Source organism: Sceloporus occidentalis, unplaced genomic scaffold (genome assembly GCF_023333645.1).
Source record: "Sceloporus occidentalis isolate IW3139 unplaced genomic scaffold, rSceOcc1.0.p SCAF_97, whole genome shotgun sequence".
NCBI lineage: Eukaryota > Metazoa > Chordata > Lepidosauria > Squamata > Phrynosomatidae > Sceloporus > Sceloporus occidentalis.
In genome coordinates, this window is record NW_028317077.1 from 2,259,878 (window position 1) to 2,284,187 (window position 24,310).

Sequence of the window (24,310 nt, forward strand, 5' to 3'; positions counted from 1 at the left end):
TAATTTCATGCGTTCTGGTGCACACCTTGCTCATTAGTTTTATGCTTGCGCGTTTATATATTGGAAATTCCTAAACATTAAAATTCTCCTAAAACACAACATTTGGATCATACCAAGTAAAAAAATGCAAGTAACTGAAATATCCCCAAATCTGCCTGCATATTAGATACACCGTTGCAGAAGTCTGCTTTGTTTACTGCCTAATATTTTATGACTAAGTGTCGTAAATATTCTGCATCATAGACAAAGTTTTGCCTTGTTTGCATCTAACGAATTGCTGATCATAAATATTCATCCCGTCAGCAAATTTTCTACAGGAACAGGAGATTAGCGTCTGCCATCATTTTTAAACTTAGCTCTCCCAAAGTTTTTGCCCTTTACTGATAATTACAAGACTTAGTATCAAGGCTTGTTTCATGTATAAAAAATGAGAGCGGTGATGATATGCGCAGAGAGCCATTTATCTTCACTGAATATTCAGTTCATAAAAACACAGAATCTGGTGGCAGATCGGCCCTGTCTAGTAAAGACTCAGACCTTAATCAGTCGTTGGTCTCATCTTAGATTCCGGAGCCATATGCCTATGCATTTTTAAATTCCCTCATAGTATTAATTTCTACCACGTCTGCTGGGAGGCTGTTCCATTTATCTACCAGCCTCTTGGTAAAGGAAAAATTCCCTACATTACAGCCAAGCCTCTGCCCCTTTAGATTATGACCTCTACTGAAGTGCTACTAAAAATGATCTCATCTTTGGAGAAGAGAGAGGGCAGGAGTGTACTTAGAGTTATAGCACCCATATGCAGCAACCCCCCCCCCCCCCACACACACACACACTAATAAATTAATGCTGGCACAAATATTTATTTGACACATTTGTAAACTGTATATCAACTGGAAAAAAAAGAAATCTGAAATAACATTTACTGAACAGATATGGTACAGCATAACTCCTATCACTGTATACTGAGTCAGACATTGATGGTGGTACAGCGTAACTCCCATCACTATACAGACATTGACGTGGGAGGCCTCTGCCCCTAAAACAGCCTGTCTGTGCCACATCTGCCTCTGAAACAGCCTGTCTGTGCCACCTCTACCCCTGAAACAGCCTGCCTTTGCCACCTCTGCCCCTTTAGCAGCCTGCCTGTGTCATCTCTGCCCCCCCCCCCTTAACAGTCTGCCTCTCCCATTTCTGCCCCTAAACACTACATTCATTCATTCATTTACCCATTCACTCTTCCGCTCCCCTTACCTTTATTGCAGATTTCACTGGTCTGGGGGACGGAGGAGCAGCACTGGGGCCGCACAGACATCTATGCCCAATGGCCACTTAACTCAGGCCTGCAGCTTACCACTGTGGCGCCCGCACACTGTGTGAGCAAACTATCTTTCCCGCCCAGGGGAAGCAGGAGCCTGGGTGGTAAGCTGCGGGTTTGCATTAGGCAGCTGCCAGGCTACATAGACATCTGCTCGGCCAACCCCCAGATGAGTGGCACCTGCAGCGGGCCCAACCCCATCTCAGGTATACTACTGAGAGAGGGGATGTAATAGAAACATTTAAATACATAACTGGATTTAACAAAGTACAGGAGGGAAGCTTATTTCAAACGAGGAGAAATGAACAAGAGGCCATAATCAGCTAAGTAATGTAAGGAAGTTTTACTTCACTAAAACGATGGTAGATAAGTGGAACAGCCTCCCAGTGGAAGTGGTAGAGGTTAATACAGTAATGGAATTTAAACATACATGGGATGAACATAGGGCAGACTAATGAGGCTGAGCAGTTTTTGCATTTGGGGGTCTGACATACCAGTCCTAAAGTGCTAGATATACATTTAATAACATCAGGGACTTTTCCTAATCACAAATCTCTACTAAAATGGGAAAAGTACAGGCAAAATACGGCATCCGCAGAACAATAAAACTATATGTATCAATCCCTTACTAAGAGTATCATCGCCTGTACCCCAGGAATGGTATGATCCAAGATGACCTCATGTGAACTGATACATAGATGGATAGATAAATAGAGATAGATAGATAGATAGATAGATAGATAGATAGATAGATAGATAGATAGATAGATAGATAGATAAATAGATGTATAGATAGATAAATAGATGTATAGATAGATAGATAGATAGATAGATAGATAGATAGATAGATGAAGAGAGAGGGAGATAGATAGATAGATAGATAGATAGATAGATAGATAGATAGATAGATAGATAGATAGATATAGATTAATAGATGTATAGATAGATAAATAGATGTATAGATAGATAGATAGATAGATAGATAGATATAGATTAATAGATGTATAGATAGATAAATAGATGTATAGATAGATAGATAGATAGATAGATAGATAGATAGATAGATAGATAGATAGATGAAGAGAGAGGGAGATAGATAGATAGATAGATAGATAGATAGATAGATATAGATTAATAGATGTATAGATGTATAGATAGATAAATAGATGTATAGATAGATAGATAGATAGATAGATAGATAGATAGATAGATAGATGAAGAGAGAGGGAGATAGATAGATAGATAGATAGATAGATAGATAGATAGATAGATAGATAGATAGAGATAAATAGATGTATAGATGTATAGATGTATAGATAGATAGATAGATAGATAGATAGATAGATAGATAGATAGATAGATAAATGAAGAGAGAGGTAGATAGATAGATTGATTAATTGATTGATAGATTGATTAGATAGATAGATAGATAGATAGATAGATAGATAGATAGATAGATGAAGAGAGAGGGAGATAGATAGATAGATAGATAGATAGATAGATAGATAGATAGATAGATAGATAAATGAAGAGAGAGGTAGATAGATAGATTGATTAATTGATTGATAGATTGATTAGATAGATAGATAGATAGATAGATAGATAGATAGATAGATGAAGAGAGAGGGAGATAGATAGATAGATAGATAGATAGATAGATAGATAGATGAAGAGAGAGGGAGATAGATAGATAGATAGATAGATAGATAAATGAAGAGAGAGGTAGATAGATAGATTGATTAATTGATTGATAGATTGATTAGATAGATAGATAGATAGATAGATAGATAGATGAAGAGAGAGGGAGATAGATAGATAGATAGATAGATAGATAGATAGATAGATAGATGAAGAGAGAGGGAGATAGATAGATAGATAGATAGATAGATAGATAGATAGATAGATAGATAGATAGATAGATAGATAGATAAATGAAGAGAGAGGTAGATAGATAGATTGATTAATTGATTGATAGATTAATTAGATAGATAGACAGACAGACAGACAGACAGACAGACAGATTGTATGAGGAGATCCCGTTGTGTGTTTCCCGGAGGACTCCCTGACAGAGGAAACTCCATGTTGCCGCAGCCCGGACTCTCCTAATGCATATGGATATCAGGCTCAGCTATTAAGTCATAGCCGGGGAGGAATTCCTCGGATCCCCAGCTCCCTCTGCGTGTTTTTTTCCCCTGGTGGAATCGTCCCCGTGGAGCTGTGACATTATTCTGGGAGAGCGTGGAAGGGCTGGCAGCTCCCTGCTTGCGATGAGTGGGCATTTCAGCTCAGACGTATCACTAACGCAAACAGCTGCCATTCCCCCTCCGCAGCTCCAGCCTCCATTTTCTTTGTAAATCTCCTTTCCTCTGTCTCTCCCTCCCATTCTATGTGGATCATCTTTCTTTCCTCCATTTATTCTTTTTTTTTTTTATTGGGGGGTTTATCTGCAATTCCATTGCCTCCTAATTCTTATGTTGCTTTGAACTGATTGTCCCCCCCTCCCAGGGATGAGAATTTGCAAGATGGTCAGGGTAGCGAGTGTCCTGGGGCTGGTGATGCTGAGTGTTGCTCTCTTAATATTATCCCTCATCAGTTATGTCTCCTTGAAGAAAGAGAATATTTTTACTACCCCAAAATATGCCAGCCCTGGGGGGCCGAGAATGTACATGTTCCACGCAGGATTCCGGTGAGTAAACACAATGTTGTGGGGTTATATTTGCTTCTATTTATAGATCATGATTTATGTTAATGCCCGGGGAGGGGAGGGTTAATTTCCGGCAGTGATACATTGTAGCAACTCATGCTTATGTTTTATTCTTTGCATGGGGGGGATTTCATTCTATTGCTGAGCTCACATTGTACATGATGCTAGCTGCTTATTTATATATTCTGTGGACATCTCTTTTGCGCAGGCGCGGTGGACCCCCCAAGGGGTTGCATGACGTCACTCAGAGGATTTGGGGGGATCACATTCTGATGAGTGAGGTCATGGTTTTTAATAATTGGCTGTGAAAGCCATACACATGCCTGCTGCCTTTTAAATGCAATCTCTCTCCCCATCCCCCTATACTTTCTGGAGACAATTAACCTGATTTACCCCTTCTGTTTGGAGAGGAATATTGTTAGATTTGAGCTTTTAAACAAATCCATGTGTGGCAATCAATGAGTTAATGCCTACTATTCTTAAATGGGAAGTTACTGTGACATTTAACCTTTCCTGGGCCAAATAGATGAAGGAGGGGTTGTTCTTTCTCAGTTTTAAGGTGTTAACCATAGTTAGCTAATGTAAAGTGCACTGCAAAATAACAGATATATTACTAATAACACATGTTCTTGGAGCTGCACAGTTTACAGTATAATAAAGGGGATGTAGAATAAATAAATAATACTGTAGTCATACAGACATTATGGATGGGATACAGTATACATTAAGCAATCTGTCCCTTAGAGCTTACAGTCTAATGACAGACAGGGATATATATATATATATTTAAAACTGCATAATAAAATGCATGTGTTGTGTGTGTGTGTGTGCGTGTGCGTGGCCGGGTGCATGTGTGTGTGTTGTGTGTGGATTTGTTATGATCTCCAAGGCTGTGATTGTAATTAATTACAAGCAGTTATTTTAATCAACCCAAGTATGAAATTGCTTTGGCAGGAAAAAGGCCAGAGCTGTCGGAAGTGCTGACATGTGCTGCTGTCATGGCTAAACATGCACATCAGGCACAGGACCCAACAGCTAAGATCAAGTGAATACCTACGACGAGGGGGGAAGCTTCGTCCTCTAGACTTAAGGCTGAAATTGTCTAAAGGTGTTTAGTCTGGGTGTGAGTCCAAACACACTAGCACGTCACGCACCTCCGGACCTTTCAGACAATTTTATTTTTAGCTATTACTAGTCCCAGCCCTTTTAGCCTAAGTCTCAGTATAGGAATGTTTATAACATGTAGCCAAAGAAGGCTGGGGTCTCAATTGGCACACATTTTTTCAATTTGCACTTTTTTTTTGCATTTTTTTTTAATCACCACAAATGCCCACAGTGGAACCAGACCCCCTGAAGAGTCTTTTTTATTTTTATTTTTTGGTGAGGGACATGTGGTAGCCTGGTGGGGATTGACCAAGAAGATCTGACCATTCCTGCAGGCTTTTTGGTTGGGGAGCATATCTTGTAGGGGAGTCCAACCCCAACGATAAAGACTAGGGATCTGGTGGCTGCCGTGGCCCCTACGGACATCAGCAGTTCATTGTTCATTGTGGCATTATTGAAAGTAACTGCTTAACTCTTACCCCGGAAACCTATCCAAGGTATTTCCTTGAAGAGTGTATATGCCTTGATTTGTTAGTTTTTTTGTTTTTTGTTTCAATTATGTGAAATCAGGGATGTAAACAAACAGCACACACTAGTATATATTTACATTATGATACACTGGTCATACTGCTTTTAAAAAAGGGATAGGTTATCCATCCTAGAACATATTTTGTGGCGTTACCATGTGTTTCTTTATAAATTGGTAAATTGGTAGTGTTTATGTTGTCTTTTAGTGAATATCCCATTGGCATCTGTAATTACTGCGCAGTCATTACAAACAACCCATCACAGCAATTTAAGAAAACACCCTCTTTTAAATGAAGGAACGTTTAGGAAGTTATCTTGCAGCTGAAACGCTGGTTACATAGAATGTAACCAATAATGGTGACAGAATTCAAACTAAACATATGTTAGGATTTCTACGGAATTAAACCAGTGATTATGATCTCCGTAACGGATCTTGTCATAATAGTCATATAAAAAACATTCATCATAACTCTCCTGTGTTTACATTTTCTGAAGGACACCTTGGATCATACCAATAGATACCCTCTGCCAGTTCAATGCATTGGACTATGATTAATGACGGACTGATGACCAAGCTTATTTTAGACTCCTTGGTCAAAGGTGATACCTTTTATTGGCCAACAAAGAGGCATAGACTCATTTAAGGTTTTGGACCTCGGAGACATCTTCTTTAAGTGGATTCTATCTCAAGAAGAGATTTCTGAAGCCCTGAAAGCATATGTGACTACACCATATGTTGTCCCAGCAAAATGTATCACTTTTTTCTGGAAACTCCATGTTCTCAACATTGGGTACATTCATTTTTGTGGTCTATTTTATGGCGTTTTCTACAAGTAACAGAGTAGGTCCCTGGTGCAGAAACTCACTAATGGGATGTCACTAAATCACACACAGTTTGTATCACCACAGAGAATGCAGGAAACATCTATACAACTCTGAATGACTGCAAAACATGAGATGACCCACCACCTTTCTGTTTAGAAAACTTAACAACCATTAAAAACTGGCCCACACTAAGGCCTATAGCACCTTGCATCATAGGTAACTGTGCAAAATCTAATGTATTTTTATTATCTCATGTGTGGTGTGCGTCCCCCACCCCCCAAAAAAAAGCCTTTATGCTAGACAAATCCCAGGAGAGTCAACCAGAGAGTCAACCCAGAATATCATGTAGGCCATTAAGCGTTATCGATAAGCTGATAAGCATTAGAGATTCACTCCAGCCCCTTTTTTATTGTAAAATGACTATTACAGTTCATTTTGTATAGACCCTGATGTGTTTTACTGCATGCAAACTGGTGCATGCATTCTTTAGTTACTGTATGAAAATCTTATGTAACTCCTCCCCGACTGCCTATACTGAAAGAGGAAAGCATTCGTATGTACACTTCTTGCACATGCTCAGTAGCAATCCAATTACAATCAACAGGAGTAGAGTCTGCCAATTACAAATATGCTACCTGAACACTGATTTGCTACCATACATGTGATTGGCTGTTACTTCTCCCACTGACTTTAAAACATGGCCGGACTGGCTTAGGATCCTAAATCAATTACTTTCCTACAAACTGCCAAAATATCTATGGTTACCAGCCAACAATTGGGAATTCTGCCAACCCATATATTGATGTATTTATACATTTTGCAAAAGAATGCTTCTTCTCATTTTCCAATGAAAGCCGATCACGTAAAATCAGTTAAAGGTGCTGTTTTACTAATTCTTTCCTCTGACGATTTAATCACGGGAAGAAACACACGCAAGCTTTTAAGAAGCCATTTTGGATTCCATGGCAACTACCTATCACTGTAGAGTGATAAATCCCACCGATGTTCTTCCCACCACGGCCCTCATGTTTACAATGGGTCCAGTATCCCCAATTCCCAGGAAAGTTTACAAGGGCCCAGTTCTATGTGGCAGGCCATGAGGGCTAATGACATGCCTCCCAACTGAATAACTCAAACTGGTAGCGATGCGTCTGGGACACTGGAGAATGAAATTGAGGCCTGTGGGATTACGGTTTCGAATCCGGCTGTCAGGTAGAGCTCAGCGGGATAGAGTGGCAAAATCGGGACTGTTGCGTGCAAAAGCTTTGGAAGGCATGTAGGTCCCATACATGGCTGCTGGCTGTACCCCTACCTGATGACAGCCCCTAATGGACTTAAAAATTGTTTAAGATTTAAAAGAAAAAAGTGTTTTCTGGCTATTACACGAAGAGCAGTTTTTTATTGTAGAAAACCCTTCTTCTTTGCTATTGTCAAATTGTGTAAACCTCAAGGAATATGATACATTGGGGTACATATGAAAAGTGATTCTGACAAAGATTTAAAAAGTAGTTACCATGGCAACCAATGGATCTGAAGCGGAATGAAGAGAAGGGAGTTGAGTTCAGGACAGGGTAGTGATTAGATATGCTGGTTTTGTCACCATGTGCCACAAGACTGATGAAAAAGCTTTTGTAAAGCCAAATATCTCTTAAACAATGAGCTCTTTTGTATATAGCTGAAAACGTTCTCACAAATGAGTGGCTCCCCTTTCTCTCCTCCACTGCCACCACCAGCATAGATGCACGCTTGACTGTGGTGGTGGCAAGGTGAGGCCTCTGTCTCAGTCGCGGTGCCGGCACTTGATGCTGAGCAACAGAATATGACGTCATATGCCAGGGCTCAGCAGTAAAGCTGTGCACATCACGACAGAGTAGCGAAACAAATGCCTCTCACTCCCACTGCAGAACTTCAGCAAGGTAAGTGAATAAGAAAAAGTGGGGGGTAGATAGTGAGAAAGGGTAGAGAGAGATAGATAGTGAGAAAGGAGGGAACGGTAGTAAGAATTTTGAAATAAGTAAATAAATAATAAATAAATAGAAACATATATGGGAGAGATAATGAGAAGGAGTAAAAAGGTGGTAGTTCCGATGTGTGCAAACGGGGTGCTGGGCAAGTCCTTTGAGTGCAACCTGGGTGCTGGGCAAGTCCTCTGGGTGCCATCTGGGTGCTGGGCAAGTCATTTGGATGTAACTTGGGTGCTGAGCAAGTCGTGTGGATGCAATCTGGGTGCTAGGGCTGGCCCTTGGGGTGTGCGACCTGTGATCTATGCCTGCAATGTGGGTCAATGAATACTAATGTACATTTTCCTCTTGATCGCACTTTGGTAGTTTTCTGTTTGTTTTTTATTCTAACTTTGTTAGCACCATAAAATGTAATTTGCTGATCTGTGATGAATTAATGTTCATATTCTTAATTGTGCATTGTAATGGGTCAACCTTTTATATATTCTTCTAGGTGGTCATTTTTATATTTAAACTGGCCCTTCATAATGTATAATTATAACACATGTTTTACCTACAACTACTTGATGTAAAAACTAGGCCCAGAACATATAATTAAGTATATAGTGATGGGAGTTAGGGTGTATCAATGTCAGTGTCTGGCACAGCATATAGTGATATGACATATACTGTACCACCGTCTGTATCTGTCTTGCTATAATGAAAATAGATACACTGTACCACCCTCAGTGTCTGGATCACTATATAATGATAGGCGTTATACTGTTGTAATTGTGGTGATGGAAGTGGTGATATACCACTGTCAGGCTCAGTACATATATTAATGGGAGTTATACTGTCAAAAATTATTTTTTTTAACTCTCTGCAGTGACAATACCAATAATTTCTTAGTAGGAGGCACAATTTTCTGTTCTTGCTTCAGGTGCAAAAAGAGATAGCTTTACCCCTCTTGCTCAGTGGCTTCTATAAAGTCAGAGTGCCAGATATCACTGACTCATTTAGCCAGATGTCACTGACACATTTAGTGTAGTGCTGTTGGGGGGCAAAGATATCACTGATGAACTGTTTGGGGCAAAGCTGGCAATGTTGTAAGTAAGTGACATGTTACATGATGAAGTCGGAGGGCCATAGAAAGTGGGTGGGGTTAGAGGAGTTATGTTTGTCAAAGGGAGGCGTTAGCAATATTGCCATACCCACCTGGGGGGCACCAAAAACATTTTTGCACCCAGGCATCAGTGACCATAGGCTTGACCCTGTCTATGTTCTTTTGGTGGAAGATATTCCTGGATTTTCTATATATATAGTTGTCATTGATTTATTTATATAGTGGATTGGTTTATTTATACAGAAGCACTGTATGGACACATATCAATGTAGGGATTGCTATCCCTGACACTTAAAGAATTCAAAATGTTCTCAAATGTTGCTCAATTTCAATGGCTCTGAAAAAAAAAATACTTTCCTTTCTGTAATTCATTTATAATATAAAATGTTGCACATGTTCTGCCATCGATTTCCACAATGATCCACCTCACTGATTTCAGCTTTGGTTTAGACCTTAGTCTCGGAGGGCCAGTTTGATTGACAGAATTAATACTTTTCAAATAATGCACCAAAACTTTAATAATAATAGGTCTTCTTTATTCAGCCATGTCATACATAGTTTTATTTAATATACGTTACAGTGAAAGTGCAGAATTCTGTAATTCATCACAAGCTATGGAACGCAAATATCCTGACTTACAAAGCATTGGGTATAGTATGAATAAATAAACAAAAAAAATTTAATAATGCTATATATAAGCTTTTATATAACATAAAATGAAGACATTTTAAGGTCTATCTAAAGTAATTGTTTGTAGTAATATTCACAGTTTAAATTTGTATAGAATGCCTAGTTGTTGGCCATTTTTAGCAGGGCCAAAAAAATATTTAATAATTATTAAAAAGTGGTAAAGGGCACTAAAAAAATAAATGATAAAAAATAAGAATGAAAAGGTAAAGCAGGAATGCAAGATCAAGAATTACCATACCTACAACGTAAGACAAAAAAGAAATAATGTACAAAGCTAATTATCTAAAAAAAAACACCATCTGGGAATTTTGAAAGTGTCATAAAATCCAATGTTTTTACCAAGTAGTTCATTGTATTTAGAAAAAAAACAATGACATCAGGGAAGCTCAGCTCGTGTCCCTTAATGCACATCAACATAGTGTGTGTATCATGCCATACAACATTTTGCCAAATAGAACTTCTTCAATATATATCCAATGGGTTTAAAAAGGTTAATCCATAAAAAAAACCCAGTCATTAATATTAGACTTGTGCATTCGGATTCCTATGAATTTTCATTTTACCAAAATTTGTTAATTCGTACCAATATTCAAAAACCAGGAGGGTCCTCCAACAAATGAAAATGAGTGTGAAAGATCTGCATTTTTGTTTTGAGTCTCATTTTCTGCACTCACTCCTTTATCACACCCTCTCACTCTCCGACGCTTTTTTTGGGGGGAGTTTGTAAAGTTTTATTGAAAGCGAAGCTGTAGCTTTAGATCTTCTGGAATTGTTTCTTGGTTCCTACAGCTCTGGCGATTTTCAGGACATTGAACCGGACCGTTTTATTGAGCGGACGGCACTCTCCGACAGTCACGATATCTCCCATCTGGACATCTCTGAAGCAGGGGGACAGAAGCACAGACATGTTCTTGTGGCGTTTCTCGAAGCGGTTGTACTTGCGGATGTAGTGCAGATAGTCTCTGCGGATGACAATGGTGCGCTGCATCTTCATCTTGGTGACCACACCTGACAGGATACGGCCCCTGATGGACACGTGGTCTGTGAACGGGCACTTCTTGTCGATGTAGGTGCCATCGATTGCCTCTCTGGGGGTCTTGAATCCCAGCCCGACGTTCCTGTAGTAACGGGGGAGCTTCTCTTTGCCTGTCTCTCCCAGAGGTTCGCCTCTTGTTCTGGAAGATCGTTGGCTGCTTCTGATAAGCCCTCTCGGTCTGGATGTCCGCCATCTTTACTTGCCGGCTGAAAAAGAGCCACTTTTTCTACTTCGTTGTCTTTTTCTTCCTGTTCTCCGCTTCTTCTTTCTTCTCCCCTCCCTGGCCTTCTGGAGCACTTCCGCATTAGGGAGGAGTGAGTTGGGACCAGCGACAACAAGTTTTGCTTCTGAATAAAAAAATGTCCTTCGAATTTCATCCGACCCAAAAGAGCAGTAAATTCAATTTGTTGCCCAAAAACAAATGGACCAAAAAACAAAATAAAAAATTTGTCCAAACTGGTTTTAGTCCATGTGCACAAACTGCACAAAAAATATCACTCAAAGATGGAAGTATCTAAAACTATTCGCAATGTAATAAATCGCATCAAACAACATAAAATCTTACCTAAATGCGACCACATAATAATACATATTATTAAAAAAATTGTAATAAAAAATATAGATAAAACCATTTAACACCAAACATATATATATAAGATAGCCCCCTGATGTTTGAAATAAAAATAATAATAATAAATTGTAATAGATATTCCCTAAATATTACAAACCCTTTTGATACCAAAACACGATAACACATATGAGAAAAGGTGTAAATAATATTTTATGAAAAATAAATAATACACTTAAACCACAATGGAATAAAGTGCTACAGATACACACTGTTGATCCCGTGTCATGGTTGTTTTTTTAATATGGCAAAGATTTTCGTGCTACTTTAATTTAGGTATCATGAAAGCCTTCACATCGAATGTCTGTAAACAAAGACCAAGGTGTTATTCTGAAAAAAAGGTGACGCGTTAGTGTTTAGTGTACATTAGAATAAATTTCCTAGAAACCTTCACACTCACAGCTTTTAGTTTAACTAAATTCCTTCATTAAAACTACATATAGCTCCCGCATTTTGTTTCAGTAGAATTGTTTTGGAGGTTGGAGATGGAACCTTGAAATCCTATGGGGATTCTCCTTCACCCATAAAACCCAGTGTTGAATATGCTAATGTAGAAAACTTAAATTCATCTTATTTTGTCCCACTAAACACTACACAGAGCTGATATTTTATGGCAATGCTAATAAAGTCCCATCCTCCCTAGACTTTCATTAGTCAGAGAGTCTGGATGGATGGTTGAGACTGAGCCGTTCTATTGTACATAGAACAAGGCAGTATGATAAGGAGTCAGGGGGCTTGGCTAGTAGACAAATACCGTATTTGCTCGATTATAAGACGACCCCCCAAAATCTGAATATTAATTTATGAAAAAAAGAAAAAGCCTGATAAGACGATCCTATAGGAAAAATATTTTACCAGTAAATGTTAATTCATGTAAATTATGTGAGCAATTGTTTAATAAAAGCTATGATTGAGAAAAATATTTTGTTTTTATTTCTTTTTTTTTCAACCTGCCCCCCCAGTTATGCACATCTGCTCCCAGGCTTGCCACTCTGCCCCAGAAATGCCATATATACCTATATGCCACTGTGCCCCATGATATGCCTTTTAACCCTCTAAATGGCACTGTGTCCCATGATATGCCTTTTGACCCCCTATGTGCCACTCTGCCTCCAGAATTGCCTTATGCTCCCCATTTAACACTCCCTCCCCCTCCACTCTGGCATTTAGGGGGTTAAAAGGCATATTATGGGGCAGAGTGGCATATAGGGAGGTATAAGGCATTTCAGGAGGCTCCCCATTTAACACTCCCTCCCCCTCCCTCCTCCAAACTTACCGGAGCTTCTGAGTCCCCGGTGCTTAGTTCGGGCAGCGTGTAGAGCTTTACGCGATTCGTGTAGAGCTCTTCGCGCTGCCCGGACTAAGCACCAGGGACTCAGAAGCACCAGTAAGTGGGGCGGGGGGGAGACAGGAGGATCCAGGTCCCCTGCATCGCTGCGGGGGATCTGGATCTTAGTCTCATAGTCAGACCTATTTGAGGTCTGATTATAAGACGCCCCCGATTATAAGACGAGGGGTATTTTTCAGAGCATTTGCTCTGGAAAAAACCTCGTCTTATAATCGAGCAAATACGGTAGTTCCGTTCGCTGAGAAACGGAGCGAGAACAAATGTCTTAAATGCAGCCTAGTCTGACAACTAGAAAAAAATTTTTAAGAAGGAAGCAGCAGAAAATGTATTTTTAATTTTAGACTAGTAATAAAATGGTTGGGTTTCTGATTCAACAACTTCATAGTTTGTACACAAGGATCACTTTTGTGCTATGCGTTTAACCATAATTTGACTGTTTTATAAAATGCAGATAGATAGATAGATTAGATAGGTTGCATATATATACCGTATTGGCTCGAATATAGGCCGCACTTTTTTCCTCCACTTTAAGTCTTTAAAGTGGGGGTGCGGCCTATTTTCGGGGTCTAGCGCCCGACGCCCAGGACATGCAGTGTTAGGATACAGATCCCCCGCAGCGCCGCAGCCGGTTGACCGTGCGCACGATGCGTTTTACCTCTGCCCCCCCGACTTACCAGAGGAGACTCCCGGGTGTCTTGCGGGGCCGGCGGGGGACATCTACGCAATCCGCGTATACAACTTCCGGTGCCGGCACATCAGCTGAGTGCCGGCACCGGAAGTTGTGTACGCGTATTGCGTAGATGTCCCCTGCCGGCCCCGCAAGACACCCGGGAGTCTCCTCTGGTAAGTCGGGGGGGGCAGAGTGGCAGCATATCTCGGGGGGGGGGACAGTGGCAGCATATCTCGGGGGGGAGGACAGTGGCAGCATATCTTGGGGGGGAGGACAGTGGCAGCATATCTCGGGGGGGAGGACAGTGGCAGCATATGTCGGGGGGGAGGACAGTGGCAGCATATCTTGGGGGGGGGAGACAGAGTGGCAGCATGTTTTTTTGGTGCTTTTTTAAAGAAAAAAACTTTTCCTTTAAAAAAGCACCAAACTTTTAGGGTGCGGACTATATCTGAGCCAATACGGTATATATATATATATATATAAACATATATACTGAATATAATATAACAACATTTCTGCCAGTAACAGATATCATGCTTATGACAAATAAATTGATTACATACACGTTGATATCATTGTTTCATTTTTTTTAGATCTCAATTTGCCATGAAGTTCTTGGACCCTTCTTTTGTCCCGATTACAAACTCTCTCACGCAAGAATTGCAAGAAAAACCTGCCAAGTGGGTATTCAACAGAACAGCATTTGCACGGCAAAAGTAAGATTTATACACCTTTTTAATTTTACGTTATTCTGTTTGTGTGTCTATTAGAACTGAGGGTATGAATTAAAAGTTGATTTGGTTGGGTTATTGAAATGGATTCTAGTCTTCATGTAGTTATGACGAAGTAATGCCTAATTTATGATAAGCTATAGATTCTATTTTATCTAATTGAATTGTTCCCCTTTTTGCAAAAAAATTGCTTCAAGGCGTTTTTTTTTTTTACTTCTTCTGGATCAACAGCCGGTTTGGCCTCGATGGACTTGTGTATTTTTGTAATCTCAAAAATGTTTTTGATCACATAAGTTTTGAAGTTTTTAAAGTTGGGGGAAAATGGACAAACTAGATGGGAAAAATGGTTCTCAACCACTATCAAATTATAATGTTACCTCTGTACTGAATACAGCGGTCATTTATTAAATGAAGGACCTGCGTATCATGATCATATTGGCCACGGCTTGTTTCTTCACCAGCATTTTTTTCCTATTTATTGATTGATTGATTGAGTTATGTGTACAGTATGTTACTATCCTGACTTAGTTCTACACTTACAATGATAATGTTGACATGAAGGCACCACCCAAATAATATAAAAAATAATACCTAAATTATTTTAAATTACAATACATACAACAGATTTTGACAATAGAACCATTTAGACCAGGCATGTCCAAACTTTTTTCGAAGAGTGCCAGATTTGATGAAGTGAACATGTGCGAGGGCCGACCATTTTGCCTGACATTCTTTGAACCATTAAAATTAAATGCAAATTTAATTGGGCAACTTATCTGTGGGGCCTCATCAGTCTGGAACGCGGGCGGCAATTGGCCCGCGGGCCGGACTTTGGACATGCCTGATTTAGACGTTCTAGTTTGCCTCTTTTTTTTTTAATACCTACTGTAAAACCCCTTGGCCTTTGTCTATTCTTAAGAAAATTGCTTATTTTCCATTGCATGTTTAAATTCCCGATAAACTTTTCACCAGTATAGAAACATGGAATTTGCCGGCATATAAACAAAAACATTTAGCCCAACTAGTCTGCTCGATTTTCATAATGTAAAGCCTTAAACCTTCATCAGTCGTTGGTCTCATCATAGATTCAAGATCCATATTGCCTATCCCATGCATGTTTAAACCCCCTCATTGTATTAACCTCTACCACTTCTGCTGGGACTCTAGTTCGCTTATTTACCACCATCTTACTAAAGTAAAACATTAAGGCATTTCAATTTGTAGTTTCTTAAGTATGTTTGATATAGAAAGATCATTTTATATTAAATAAAGGGTATCCTTCTTAATATTCTTGCAGGAGAGAGATTCTTCAGAATGTTGATGTGATCAGAAACTTCTCTCTGACCAAGAACAGTGTAAGGACTGGACAGCTAATGCATTATGATTATTCCAGCCATAAGTATGTGTTTTCTATCAGCAATAACTTCAGATCGCTGCTTCCAGAGACATCCCCCATAGCGAATAAGCATTACAACATTTGTGCCGTGGTAGGAAACAGTGGAATACTTACGGAAAGTCAGTGTGGATCAGAAATAGACAAGTCGGATTTCGTGTTTCGTTGCAACTTTGCCCCGACCGAGGCTTTCCAAAAAGATGTTGGAAAGAAAACCAACCTAACCACTTTTAACCCGAGCATCCTCGAAAAGTATTACAACAATCTGTTAACCATACAAGATCGCAACAATTTTTTCTTGAATTTAAAAAAACTTGACGGTGCCATTTTGTGGATCCCGGCTTTTTTCTTCCACACGTCAGCGACAGTCACAAGAACGTTGGTCGACTTTTTTGTCGAACACAGGGAGCAGCTGAAAGTTCAGTTAGCTTGGCCTGGAAATATAATGCAACATGTCAACAGGTAATAATTTATATTTCATCTCTACATGCTATTGATTACATTACATTGCATGGCCAGATTTCAGGTTTGAGCACCCATCCTACCACAAAGATGCTTCATTAATGGTGTCAAGAGAGGGCTTTAAGTTTCAGCGGAGTCTTGTGGGTTAAAAATCCCACTGATCCACTACCATGGTAAGCAATACGGCCATGTAGGATTAGATAGGACTGCCCAAAATTGGTGTACTTTGATTTAGCAATATATGGTCATATAGAAAGATACATGGCTGATCGGAATGTAGGTATACAGTACATTTATTAACCCCTCAAGGACAATGGGCGGTCCCTAAACCCATTGAAAACAATGCATTTTGAACCCATGTACGGGTTTTGTCATTGATGGGTTAATAAAGACAAAACCAAGAAGATTTACTTTCAGTGAGTATGCAGACATTGCTACAAGTGATGCCTTTTACGTAATACATTTTGCCTGGCTGCCTAAAGAATGATGTCCGTCAAGTAGCAGAATGCACGTTCCTTAAAGGCGGTCACTACTAAAGATTAACAGTAAGTTCTGGGGTAGTCTCCTTAAAAAATATCAAAGAAAAGGTTTACATAATGCATGGGACACCTGCAAATTTTAAGCCAGTTTGGAAAATAAGTGTAGCTTTCCTAATCCTAAACCACGTCACCTGTGTTTCTCTAGTCCTCCCAAATGTAGGTGGGAAGTGTTGTTTGTAGAAATTTTGCAATGGTGAACCTATAATGTTTTTTAAACAAAACCCCAATGTTTATCCTCATAAATGCAGTCCATGCTAAATATCTGATGTATTCTCCAAACCAACTATATTAAACTCTTCTGATACTGGTCCTAGCTACATTAATTCTTAACCCCTGTGTGATGTCATGTTCCTATTCATATATGAATATGCATTTACTGTTGGTTTATTGGGGGACCTCCATTTTTAATTCATTTCAATTTTTCTTCAGTGTGTTTTGTTGTTAAATTGCATGGCTGGGTTCATTTTGTCATTTTCAAATTTGCAAGTTTTAGACAAGGACATGCAAGTTATTCAAATGTACATGGCCTTGCCTGAAACTCAAAAGCACACATACTAGCAAATATGCAAGTTTTTCCTAACTTCAGTTCCACCTGATCAGATGGGTAAACCCTTAAACAGACACTTCAGCCATCATAGGCACTTCAACGCATATGATAGCTGCGAGGTCCAGTTAGATTTTAGTGCAGTCCACCTTGTAAATTTACGAAGGGCTGAGCAGCTGCACCCAAGCCCAAGATCACAATGCACAATGCCAAGTGTCGGCCGGAGTGGTGTAAAGCTAGACTGAGGATCAGTGAATCACGCGTAACTATCTGAAAGTCTGATTGACGAACCTGGATTTGGCAGACACAGGAGAATGCTACGGGAATGCATACTGCCTACTGTGAAGTCTGGTGGAGGGAGGGTAATGGTCAGGGGCTGTTTATCAGGGTTTTGGCCCCTTAGTGAAAGGTAATGTTAATGCTATAGAAGAGTAGAGGTAGAGCAAAGGGGGGCAACCCCATTTTTATCCCCATGGTTTTGGAATGAGATGTCCAACAGGCTCATATACTTGTGATGGACATACTTTGGTCACATAGCATGTCACGGCATACAGAACTGAGTGATTAAACCACTTGTGACACATTAATAATCTCAAATCATTTACCTCTTTAATAGTTATGCGTTGTCACTTTCTTACTCCAGTGATTAAATATGATTTGTCATTTCATCAAGATATTGAAGCCAAAGTTTTTATTACCAAGTCCCATCTATTATTTGCGGCAGCGCTCTTACTAACCAGTTTTAATTTTAGTGGCCAGCGTGTCTTGCATCTTTATGACCATGGCTGATGTAACCACTAATGGAGATTGGCAAATAATGGTTGACAATTGTTATGAAAAATAATATCAACCTCGTTAACGGTCTAGCGAGAATGAGAATAGGAAGAATCTCTTGACAATATAAATCTTATCGAAATGTCAATGCAAGGCACCAACATGGAGAAACACCACATTCAGGTTAAAAGGACAAAATATTAATGTTATTATTTCTGGACACATTGAAGTAATTTGTAATATTTCACAATAAACTCCTGTCCAGAATAACTGCCATAATCTGATTTTTTTAGAGGCTAAATCAGATAAAGCGAGATGGCCATAGTATCCTTTATTACAGTATTTTGTTGTACTGTATATCGTTTAAACCTATATAAATACGATTTGAGTGTATTTTTTACTTATTATATTTTGCAATGCAGAAATAAAGGTTTTGATACTGAATGTAAAATGGCTTAAAGTATATTATAATACCTCTCAAGTGTCCCTCTCTAGTCTGGGTGATGAAATTGATGAAAAGTTTAATATTTTATTTTGTTATTAATTAATATCTTTTTTTGGTACATTATTTTATTTTTTTAAAAATTTAAGGGAGAAATAACAAATTATACGACAATAATGGAATAACTTCCAATGCATACTTTTTTCCTTGAAACCTATGGTTGGCTTTATAAGCAGTATAATTAACATTATGTATTAAATTATGTAATAATTTATGTATAATTAAGAAAATATATATGAACATAGTTTACATTTTCATTTTGAGCCATAAACCAAAAAAAAGCAGGAGTTGCCATAATCATATCAAAAAAACTTAACATTTTAACTTATTTATAAAGAAAATGATGATGAGGCAGATTTTTTGGTTAATAATATGTAAGATTGATAACTGTGTTTACACTCTTTATGCACAATTACAATTTAAACCGGTTTCTGTAAGGGAGTCATCAAAAGAATGGATGCGTTGGAGCAAAGCATTTTAATTTAAGGAAGTGACTTTAATCAAATTCGTGATCCAAATATAAATAAATCTCAAAAAAAACCCAAAAAAATACACGGATTAAGCCAATTATATATATGCCCTGCAGAGAATTGCTTAGAAAAAGTCTCTATATTATATATGTGAATGCTTCATCCTATAATAATAATCTATAAAGTTATCATCCAATATCTCTAATAAATACAGATCCTGAACTGTATTCAAAAATATTAGCCTTAAGACTGAAAGAACTAATGCTATTTAAAAAGGACCAACAAGGCTTTATTCATAAAAGTCTAGGTTCAAATAACTTTAGAGCTCAATTATTTATAGCTCTTGATGCTGAAAAAGCCTTTGATCAGCTAAATTGAGCTATTTTTAAAAAGGCCTCTTTAGCAAAATTTGGCTTTTTCCGGTTTCATACTACGAGCTTAATTAATTTATGAAGGTTTAGGAACACCATATATATATATATATATATATATATATATAATATATATAAAATTAACTGTATTAATATGATGCATATCTTTGTTTGGTCTTTGCCTATATACAGTAACTGGATGGAGACGTGTACCTCTGATGAAATAGTACAGGAAATTAGATTAATACCCAAAAAAATATCTTATAAATAACAACATAACATCCCAAATGACTCCATTAAGAGCTTCAGAACACAAAATTGGCAATATTGTGCTGTCAGTGTGGACAAAAATATAAAATAAATGAAGTATCTGACATCTCAGTTGAACTTAAGCTTATTCCCTTCTATGACTTGGTTCAAACTTTAAGACTCCTCAAATCAAATTTCCCCCCACATCATTGTTTATCATCATAATTACAACAATATCCTTTAAGGCCCGCATACTAAATAAATGAGTCTTGGACACGTTGGGAAGAAGATCTTTTTATTCAAATTGAAGCAAAAAAACTAAAATTGGTTGACTCTATATGCCTATACACAGTTTAAATATCCGTTAAGAATGTAAATAGATGGTTTTATGTTCCAAGTTTCAGGGTGTCGTTGGAAATGTTCTCTGGAATTGGGAACTATGCTTCAAATTCGGTGCCAGTGCCCAAATATCCAAAATCTTTTTGAAGTACTGAATGGCACCCCTTATATGTTTGAACCCTCAACAGCACTACTCCATCTTGAGTTCAATACCTTTAAAGAAGGAAACAACCAATTATTAATACACATTCTGATGGTGGGGAAAACTGTATGACATGAAAAAATCCAAATAAAAGTAACATAACAATTGCTAAAAATTTAAAAAAAATATTAGCTTTAGTGTTCAACATTGGAAGAGTACTTAAGATGTAATATTTTCTAATAAACAATTTATTTTGGGAGTTACTAGTTTCATTTTCTGTTACTAACCTCTGTTTTTCTGTCTAGGTATTGGAAAAACAAGCATTTATCTCCAAAAAGATTGAGTACGGGTATTTTAATGTATACCCTGGCTTCCTCGATTTGTGACGAAATTCATTTGTATGGATTCTGGCCATTTGGATGGGATCCCAACACAGGAAAGGATCTCCCGTACCACTACTACGACAAAAAAGGGACCAAATTTACAACAAAATGGCAGGAATCCCACCAGCTGCCCGCTGAGTTCAAATTGCTCTACAAAATGCACAGAGAAGGACTGACCAAGTTGACATTGTCACATTGTGCCTAAGAACAAACATGTAAAGTGCCAAGTGTTATAAAAGTGCCCAAAATGTAATTGAATATTCTTCTGAAACTATCAGTATGTACTTCATGACCTAGAATGTACATTATTTTATCTGTCTGTAGCCGGGTCAGCCAACCTGTCGCTCTTGGCAAAGGATCTACAATTCTCATATTCCGGGGTCAACAGCGATGTTTTCTTTGACTATAATACTTTTGATGCTTTATCAGCCATATTCCAATAATGAATTTCCCATGATTTTCTGTCGGCCAAAAGTTGCTGGAGAACTATGGTTCCTATAATCCTATGACATATGAAAGTTGCAGAGGATCATAGGAATAGTAGTTGGCCAACATCCCTTGCTTGATATATGGCAAGTGGGATGGAGAGTGGCAACTTGTCTGGTCCACAACCATTGTTTTGTTTTACCCATAGGTATTTTATCAAGCTGATATTGGACTATGTAGCCCATCATCTTGAATTAGTCCTTGGTTAAAAGTCAGGGGATTTACAGCCAAACAAAATTTGGAGAGGTCTCAGTTTTGGATTGTTAAAGGGCTGTTCAGTTATAGTCCAAAAGGGTCAGAGACAACTTAGACTTTTAGGACAATTCTTCGTACTTTACTTAGTGATACATATAGTTTAATTACAAGTTAATGCGTGCAATCCAGACGCCATGGCTTGATTTTGACCATAGCGGCTAATTGTGATATCCCTGGCTTTGTGAGTTGATGTTTTCTTGCATAAAGAGGCATTAGAATGATTCTATTTCATTATATGAGAATGACAGTTCCTGAAAGTATTTTATATGTTAGTTTTACATCCATAACCCTGCTGTTAAATGTATATTTTTAAGTATGTCTCTTACTGTTCATAAATATCTTAACATTTTGATTCTGATTGACACCATAATTAACTGTAAAGTGTAAACATAACAACTTTCATTTGTTATGACGCCAATCAGTGTCATTATTATTAAAGGTGCTGTTCCGCCAAACGCAAATACGATACCTTAGCACTCTTAAAGAAATAACCTAAAACATACATGTCAGGCTTTTTTCTGTAAAATTTAAAAGCCTATACAGCGTTTTTAAGATGCTTTTTCTGCTGCAATGGCAACAACTGATTTCAGTTTCTCCATGCCATCTCCTTGTGTTACATGACTACTATCAACTTTAAGAGTAGGAACGGGTCAAAATGGAAGAATTATTTCCTGGTGGGTTAGATTATTAAAAAATAAAAGGAATTTTGTTTTGTAATGCTACATTTATGTTATTGAACAATAATTTATTGAATGGCACCTTTAATTCATCATTGTATACAAACGACGCCTCTGAATATTTTAACAGCAAAAAAGTTTTTATTTACCATAGAAAAGGTGGTGTTTGCATTTGGGTAACATTTAGTAGACATATCACAACTCAAATTTGTAAGATTTATTTTATTTCTCAAAAAAATATATACGTTAATCCGCTTTAGGTGTGAAAAAGGGCATTAGATTTGATACAGAAAAATACAGATGTTGATTATATTGCAGATAAAACATATTTTAGCAAAACCACAAATATTATACATTTTGCGGACAATAAGACCAGCACTATAAATGTTTTAAGGAAATAATTTAAAATAACACATTTTTAGGTACATAACTTTACAAGCACATAGATATGATATAGACTGGGATGTGCACATTACGATCTAACAGAGCTATAATTTGTGCAGAATTTATGTTAAAAAAGTGAGATTTTAATTGTATGTTTATTAATATTGTAAATTACAATGAAATTAATATTTATTTTTTTTGCAGGGTTATTGAATATTTGAATGTATCAATGAATATAAACTAAACATACAGCCAAGAGAATGTTTTTTGAGATACAATGAATTAAATATGATTGAATGGAATAAACTGATATAAATGTTTAGATCAAACTTGAACCATATCGACATGTACTTCGTCCTTCTCAGTATCTCTGTACTTGGGTATCACCAAACTCTTGCAGAACATGACCGAGCATGTGTAGAATTTTATGATAATGCATTTTTTTTTGCCATATAAATCAAGGCTAAAAAAAAGATATGATTGTAACAAACTCTAACGAGCAAGATCTAATTACTAATGTCTCTTTTATTAAATGGGGCAATATACATGACTGCATGGAAAAGAATGGATTCTTTTTTTTCCCCATATTTAAAAAAATTACCATCAACGATATCGCAAAATACTATTATTATTATAATTGTTAAAAAAGAACACACACACAAAACATTAAATAAAAAATAGTGAAAAATAAACTTAAGTGGTTTAAAAAAGCAGGGCGCTCTTGTGAACAACTCTTTATTATTTTATTAAGGATATTATCTTTACTGTTAAAATTCAGCCCGCTACCAGAAAAGGTCCTTACGATCCTTTCAAGGAGGCTTTTACATAAGGTTTTATAGAATAATACAACGCAGAGAGAGAAGAGTTCTATATTAGAAAGTAGAGCAGATTGCTTATCTGCCAATTAAAGAATATTTTTAACATATAAGTTATCATCCTCAACTTTTTGTCAGAAAATAAACCTCCCAAACTTTGATGCTTTCAGAAGTCCCACCAAACTACTGCAACATCAAGCAGTTTTATCATGCAAAAACTCTCGCACACAAACAGGACTCAAGCACACGCAGGTTCCTTATATATATTTTGTGTACGTTAACAGCGTTATATATAAAATAGCCACCTGTGAAGGATATTTCTGACTAGCAAGAAGGAGATGTAATTAAAGCACATATGCATTAGCTCTAGTTGGACAATTCATTCATTCATTCACCATACACATTTAGTGTTCATTCCTTGTTTGTACAGTCTAACAAACTTCTGTACATTATCATTTTCTTACCAACAAACTCAACAGAATCACAAATTCAGCCGCTATTGTGACATTTAGTGAGTTCCTAACGGTCATTGTGTATAGAAAGCTACACTATTCAGATGAATTTTTTTTGTATCATTCTTCTTGAGATTATTTAATTACTAATTAACTAATTTATTTTTCATCATATTTTTGATGGATGATCTTTTATGCAGGAGTCCCTGAAACATGGATTGTGATATTACAAGATACGTGTGAGATAAGCCACACAAACTCTCCAGAACCAAATGGAACAGCACAGTGTCATAATTAACTTTTAACGTGGATATTTGCCAATCGTCATTTGTACAACTATTGCTCGGTTCAATGGGACAATGGTCTCTTTGCTACAAACTCCGTCTAAAATACAATGTAGCTGGGCTAAAATACAAAATGATCCC

At 37.6% G+C, this 24,310-nt stretch overlaps 1 protein-coding gene and 1 pseudogene across 1 annotated transcript; one reads left to right on the top strand and one right to left on the bottom strand.

The window, feature by feature from the left end:
• Nucleotides 1-3,825: 3,825 nt before the first annotated feature.
• On the top strand, nt 3,826-21,021 carry LOC149284224 (alpha-N-acetylneuraminate alpha-2,8-sialyltransferase ST8SIA3). Its single transcript, XM_089497029.1, has 4 exons — nt 3,826-4,004; nt 14,511-14,633; nt 15,946-16,503; nt 20,739-21,021. The coding sequence occupies exons 1-4, from the start codon at nt 3,826-3,828 to the stop codon at nt 21,019-21,021; spliced, it is 1,143 nt and encodes a 380-aa protein (XP_089353155.1).
• On the bottom strand, nt 10,990-11,464 carry LOC149284225 (small ribosomal subunit protein uS17 pseudogene; annotated as a pseudogene).
• Nucleotides 21,022-24,310: the final 3,289 nt, after the last annotated feature.

Bases quoted from the DNA above. Each gene is read 5' to 3' on its own strand.
- LOC149284224 (XM_089497029.1), top strand. From the start codon at position 3,826: ATGAGAATTTGCAAGATGGTCAGGGTAGCGAGTGTCCTGGGGCTGGTG. The intron at 4,005-14,510 runs GTGAGTAAACAC...CATTTTTTTTAG, and splicing joins ATGTTCCACGCAGGATTCCG to ATCTCAATTTGCCATGAAGT. The intron at 16,504-20,738 runs GTAATAATTTAT...TTTTCTGTCTAG, and splicing joins ATAATGCAACATGTCAACAG to GTATTGGAAAAACAAGCATT.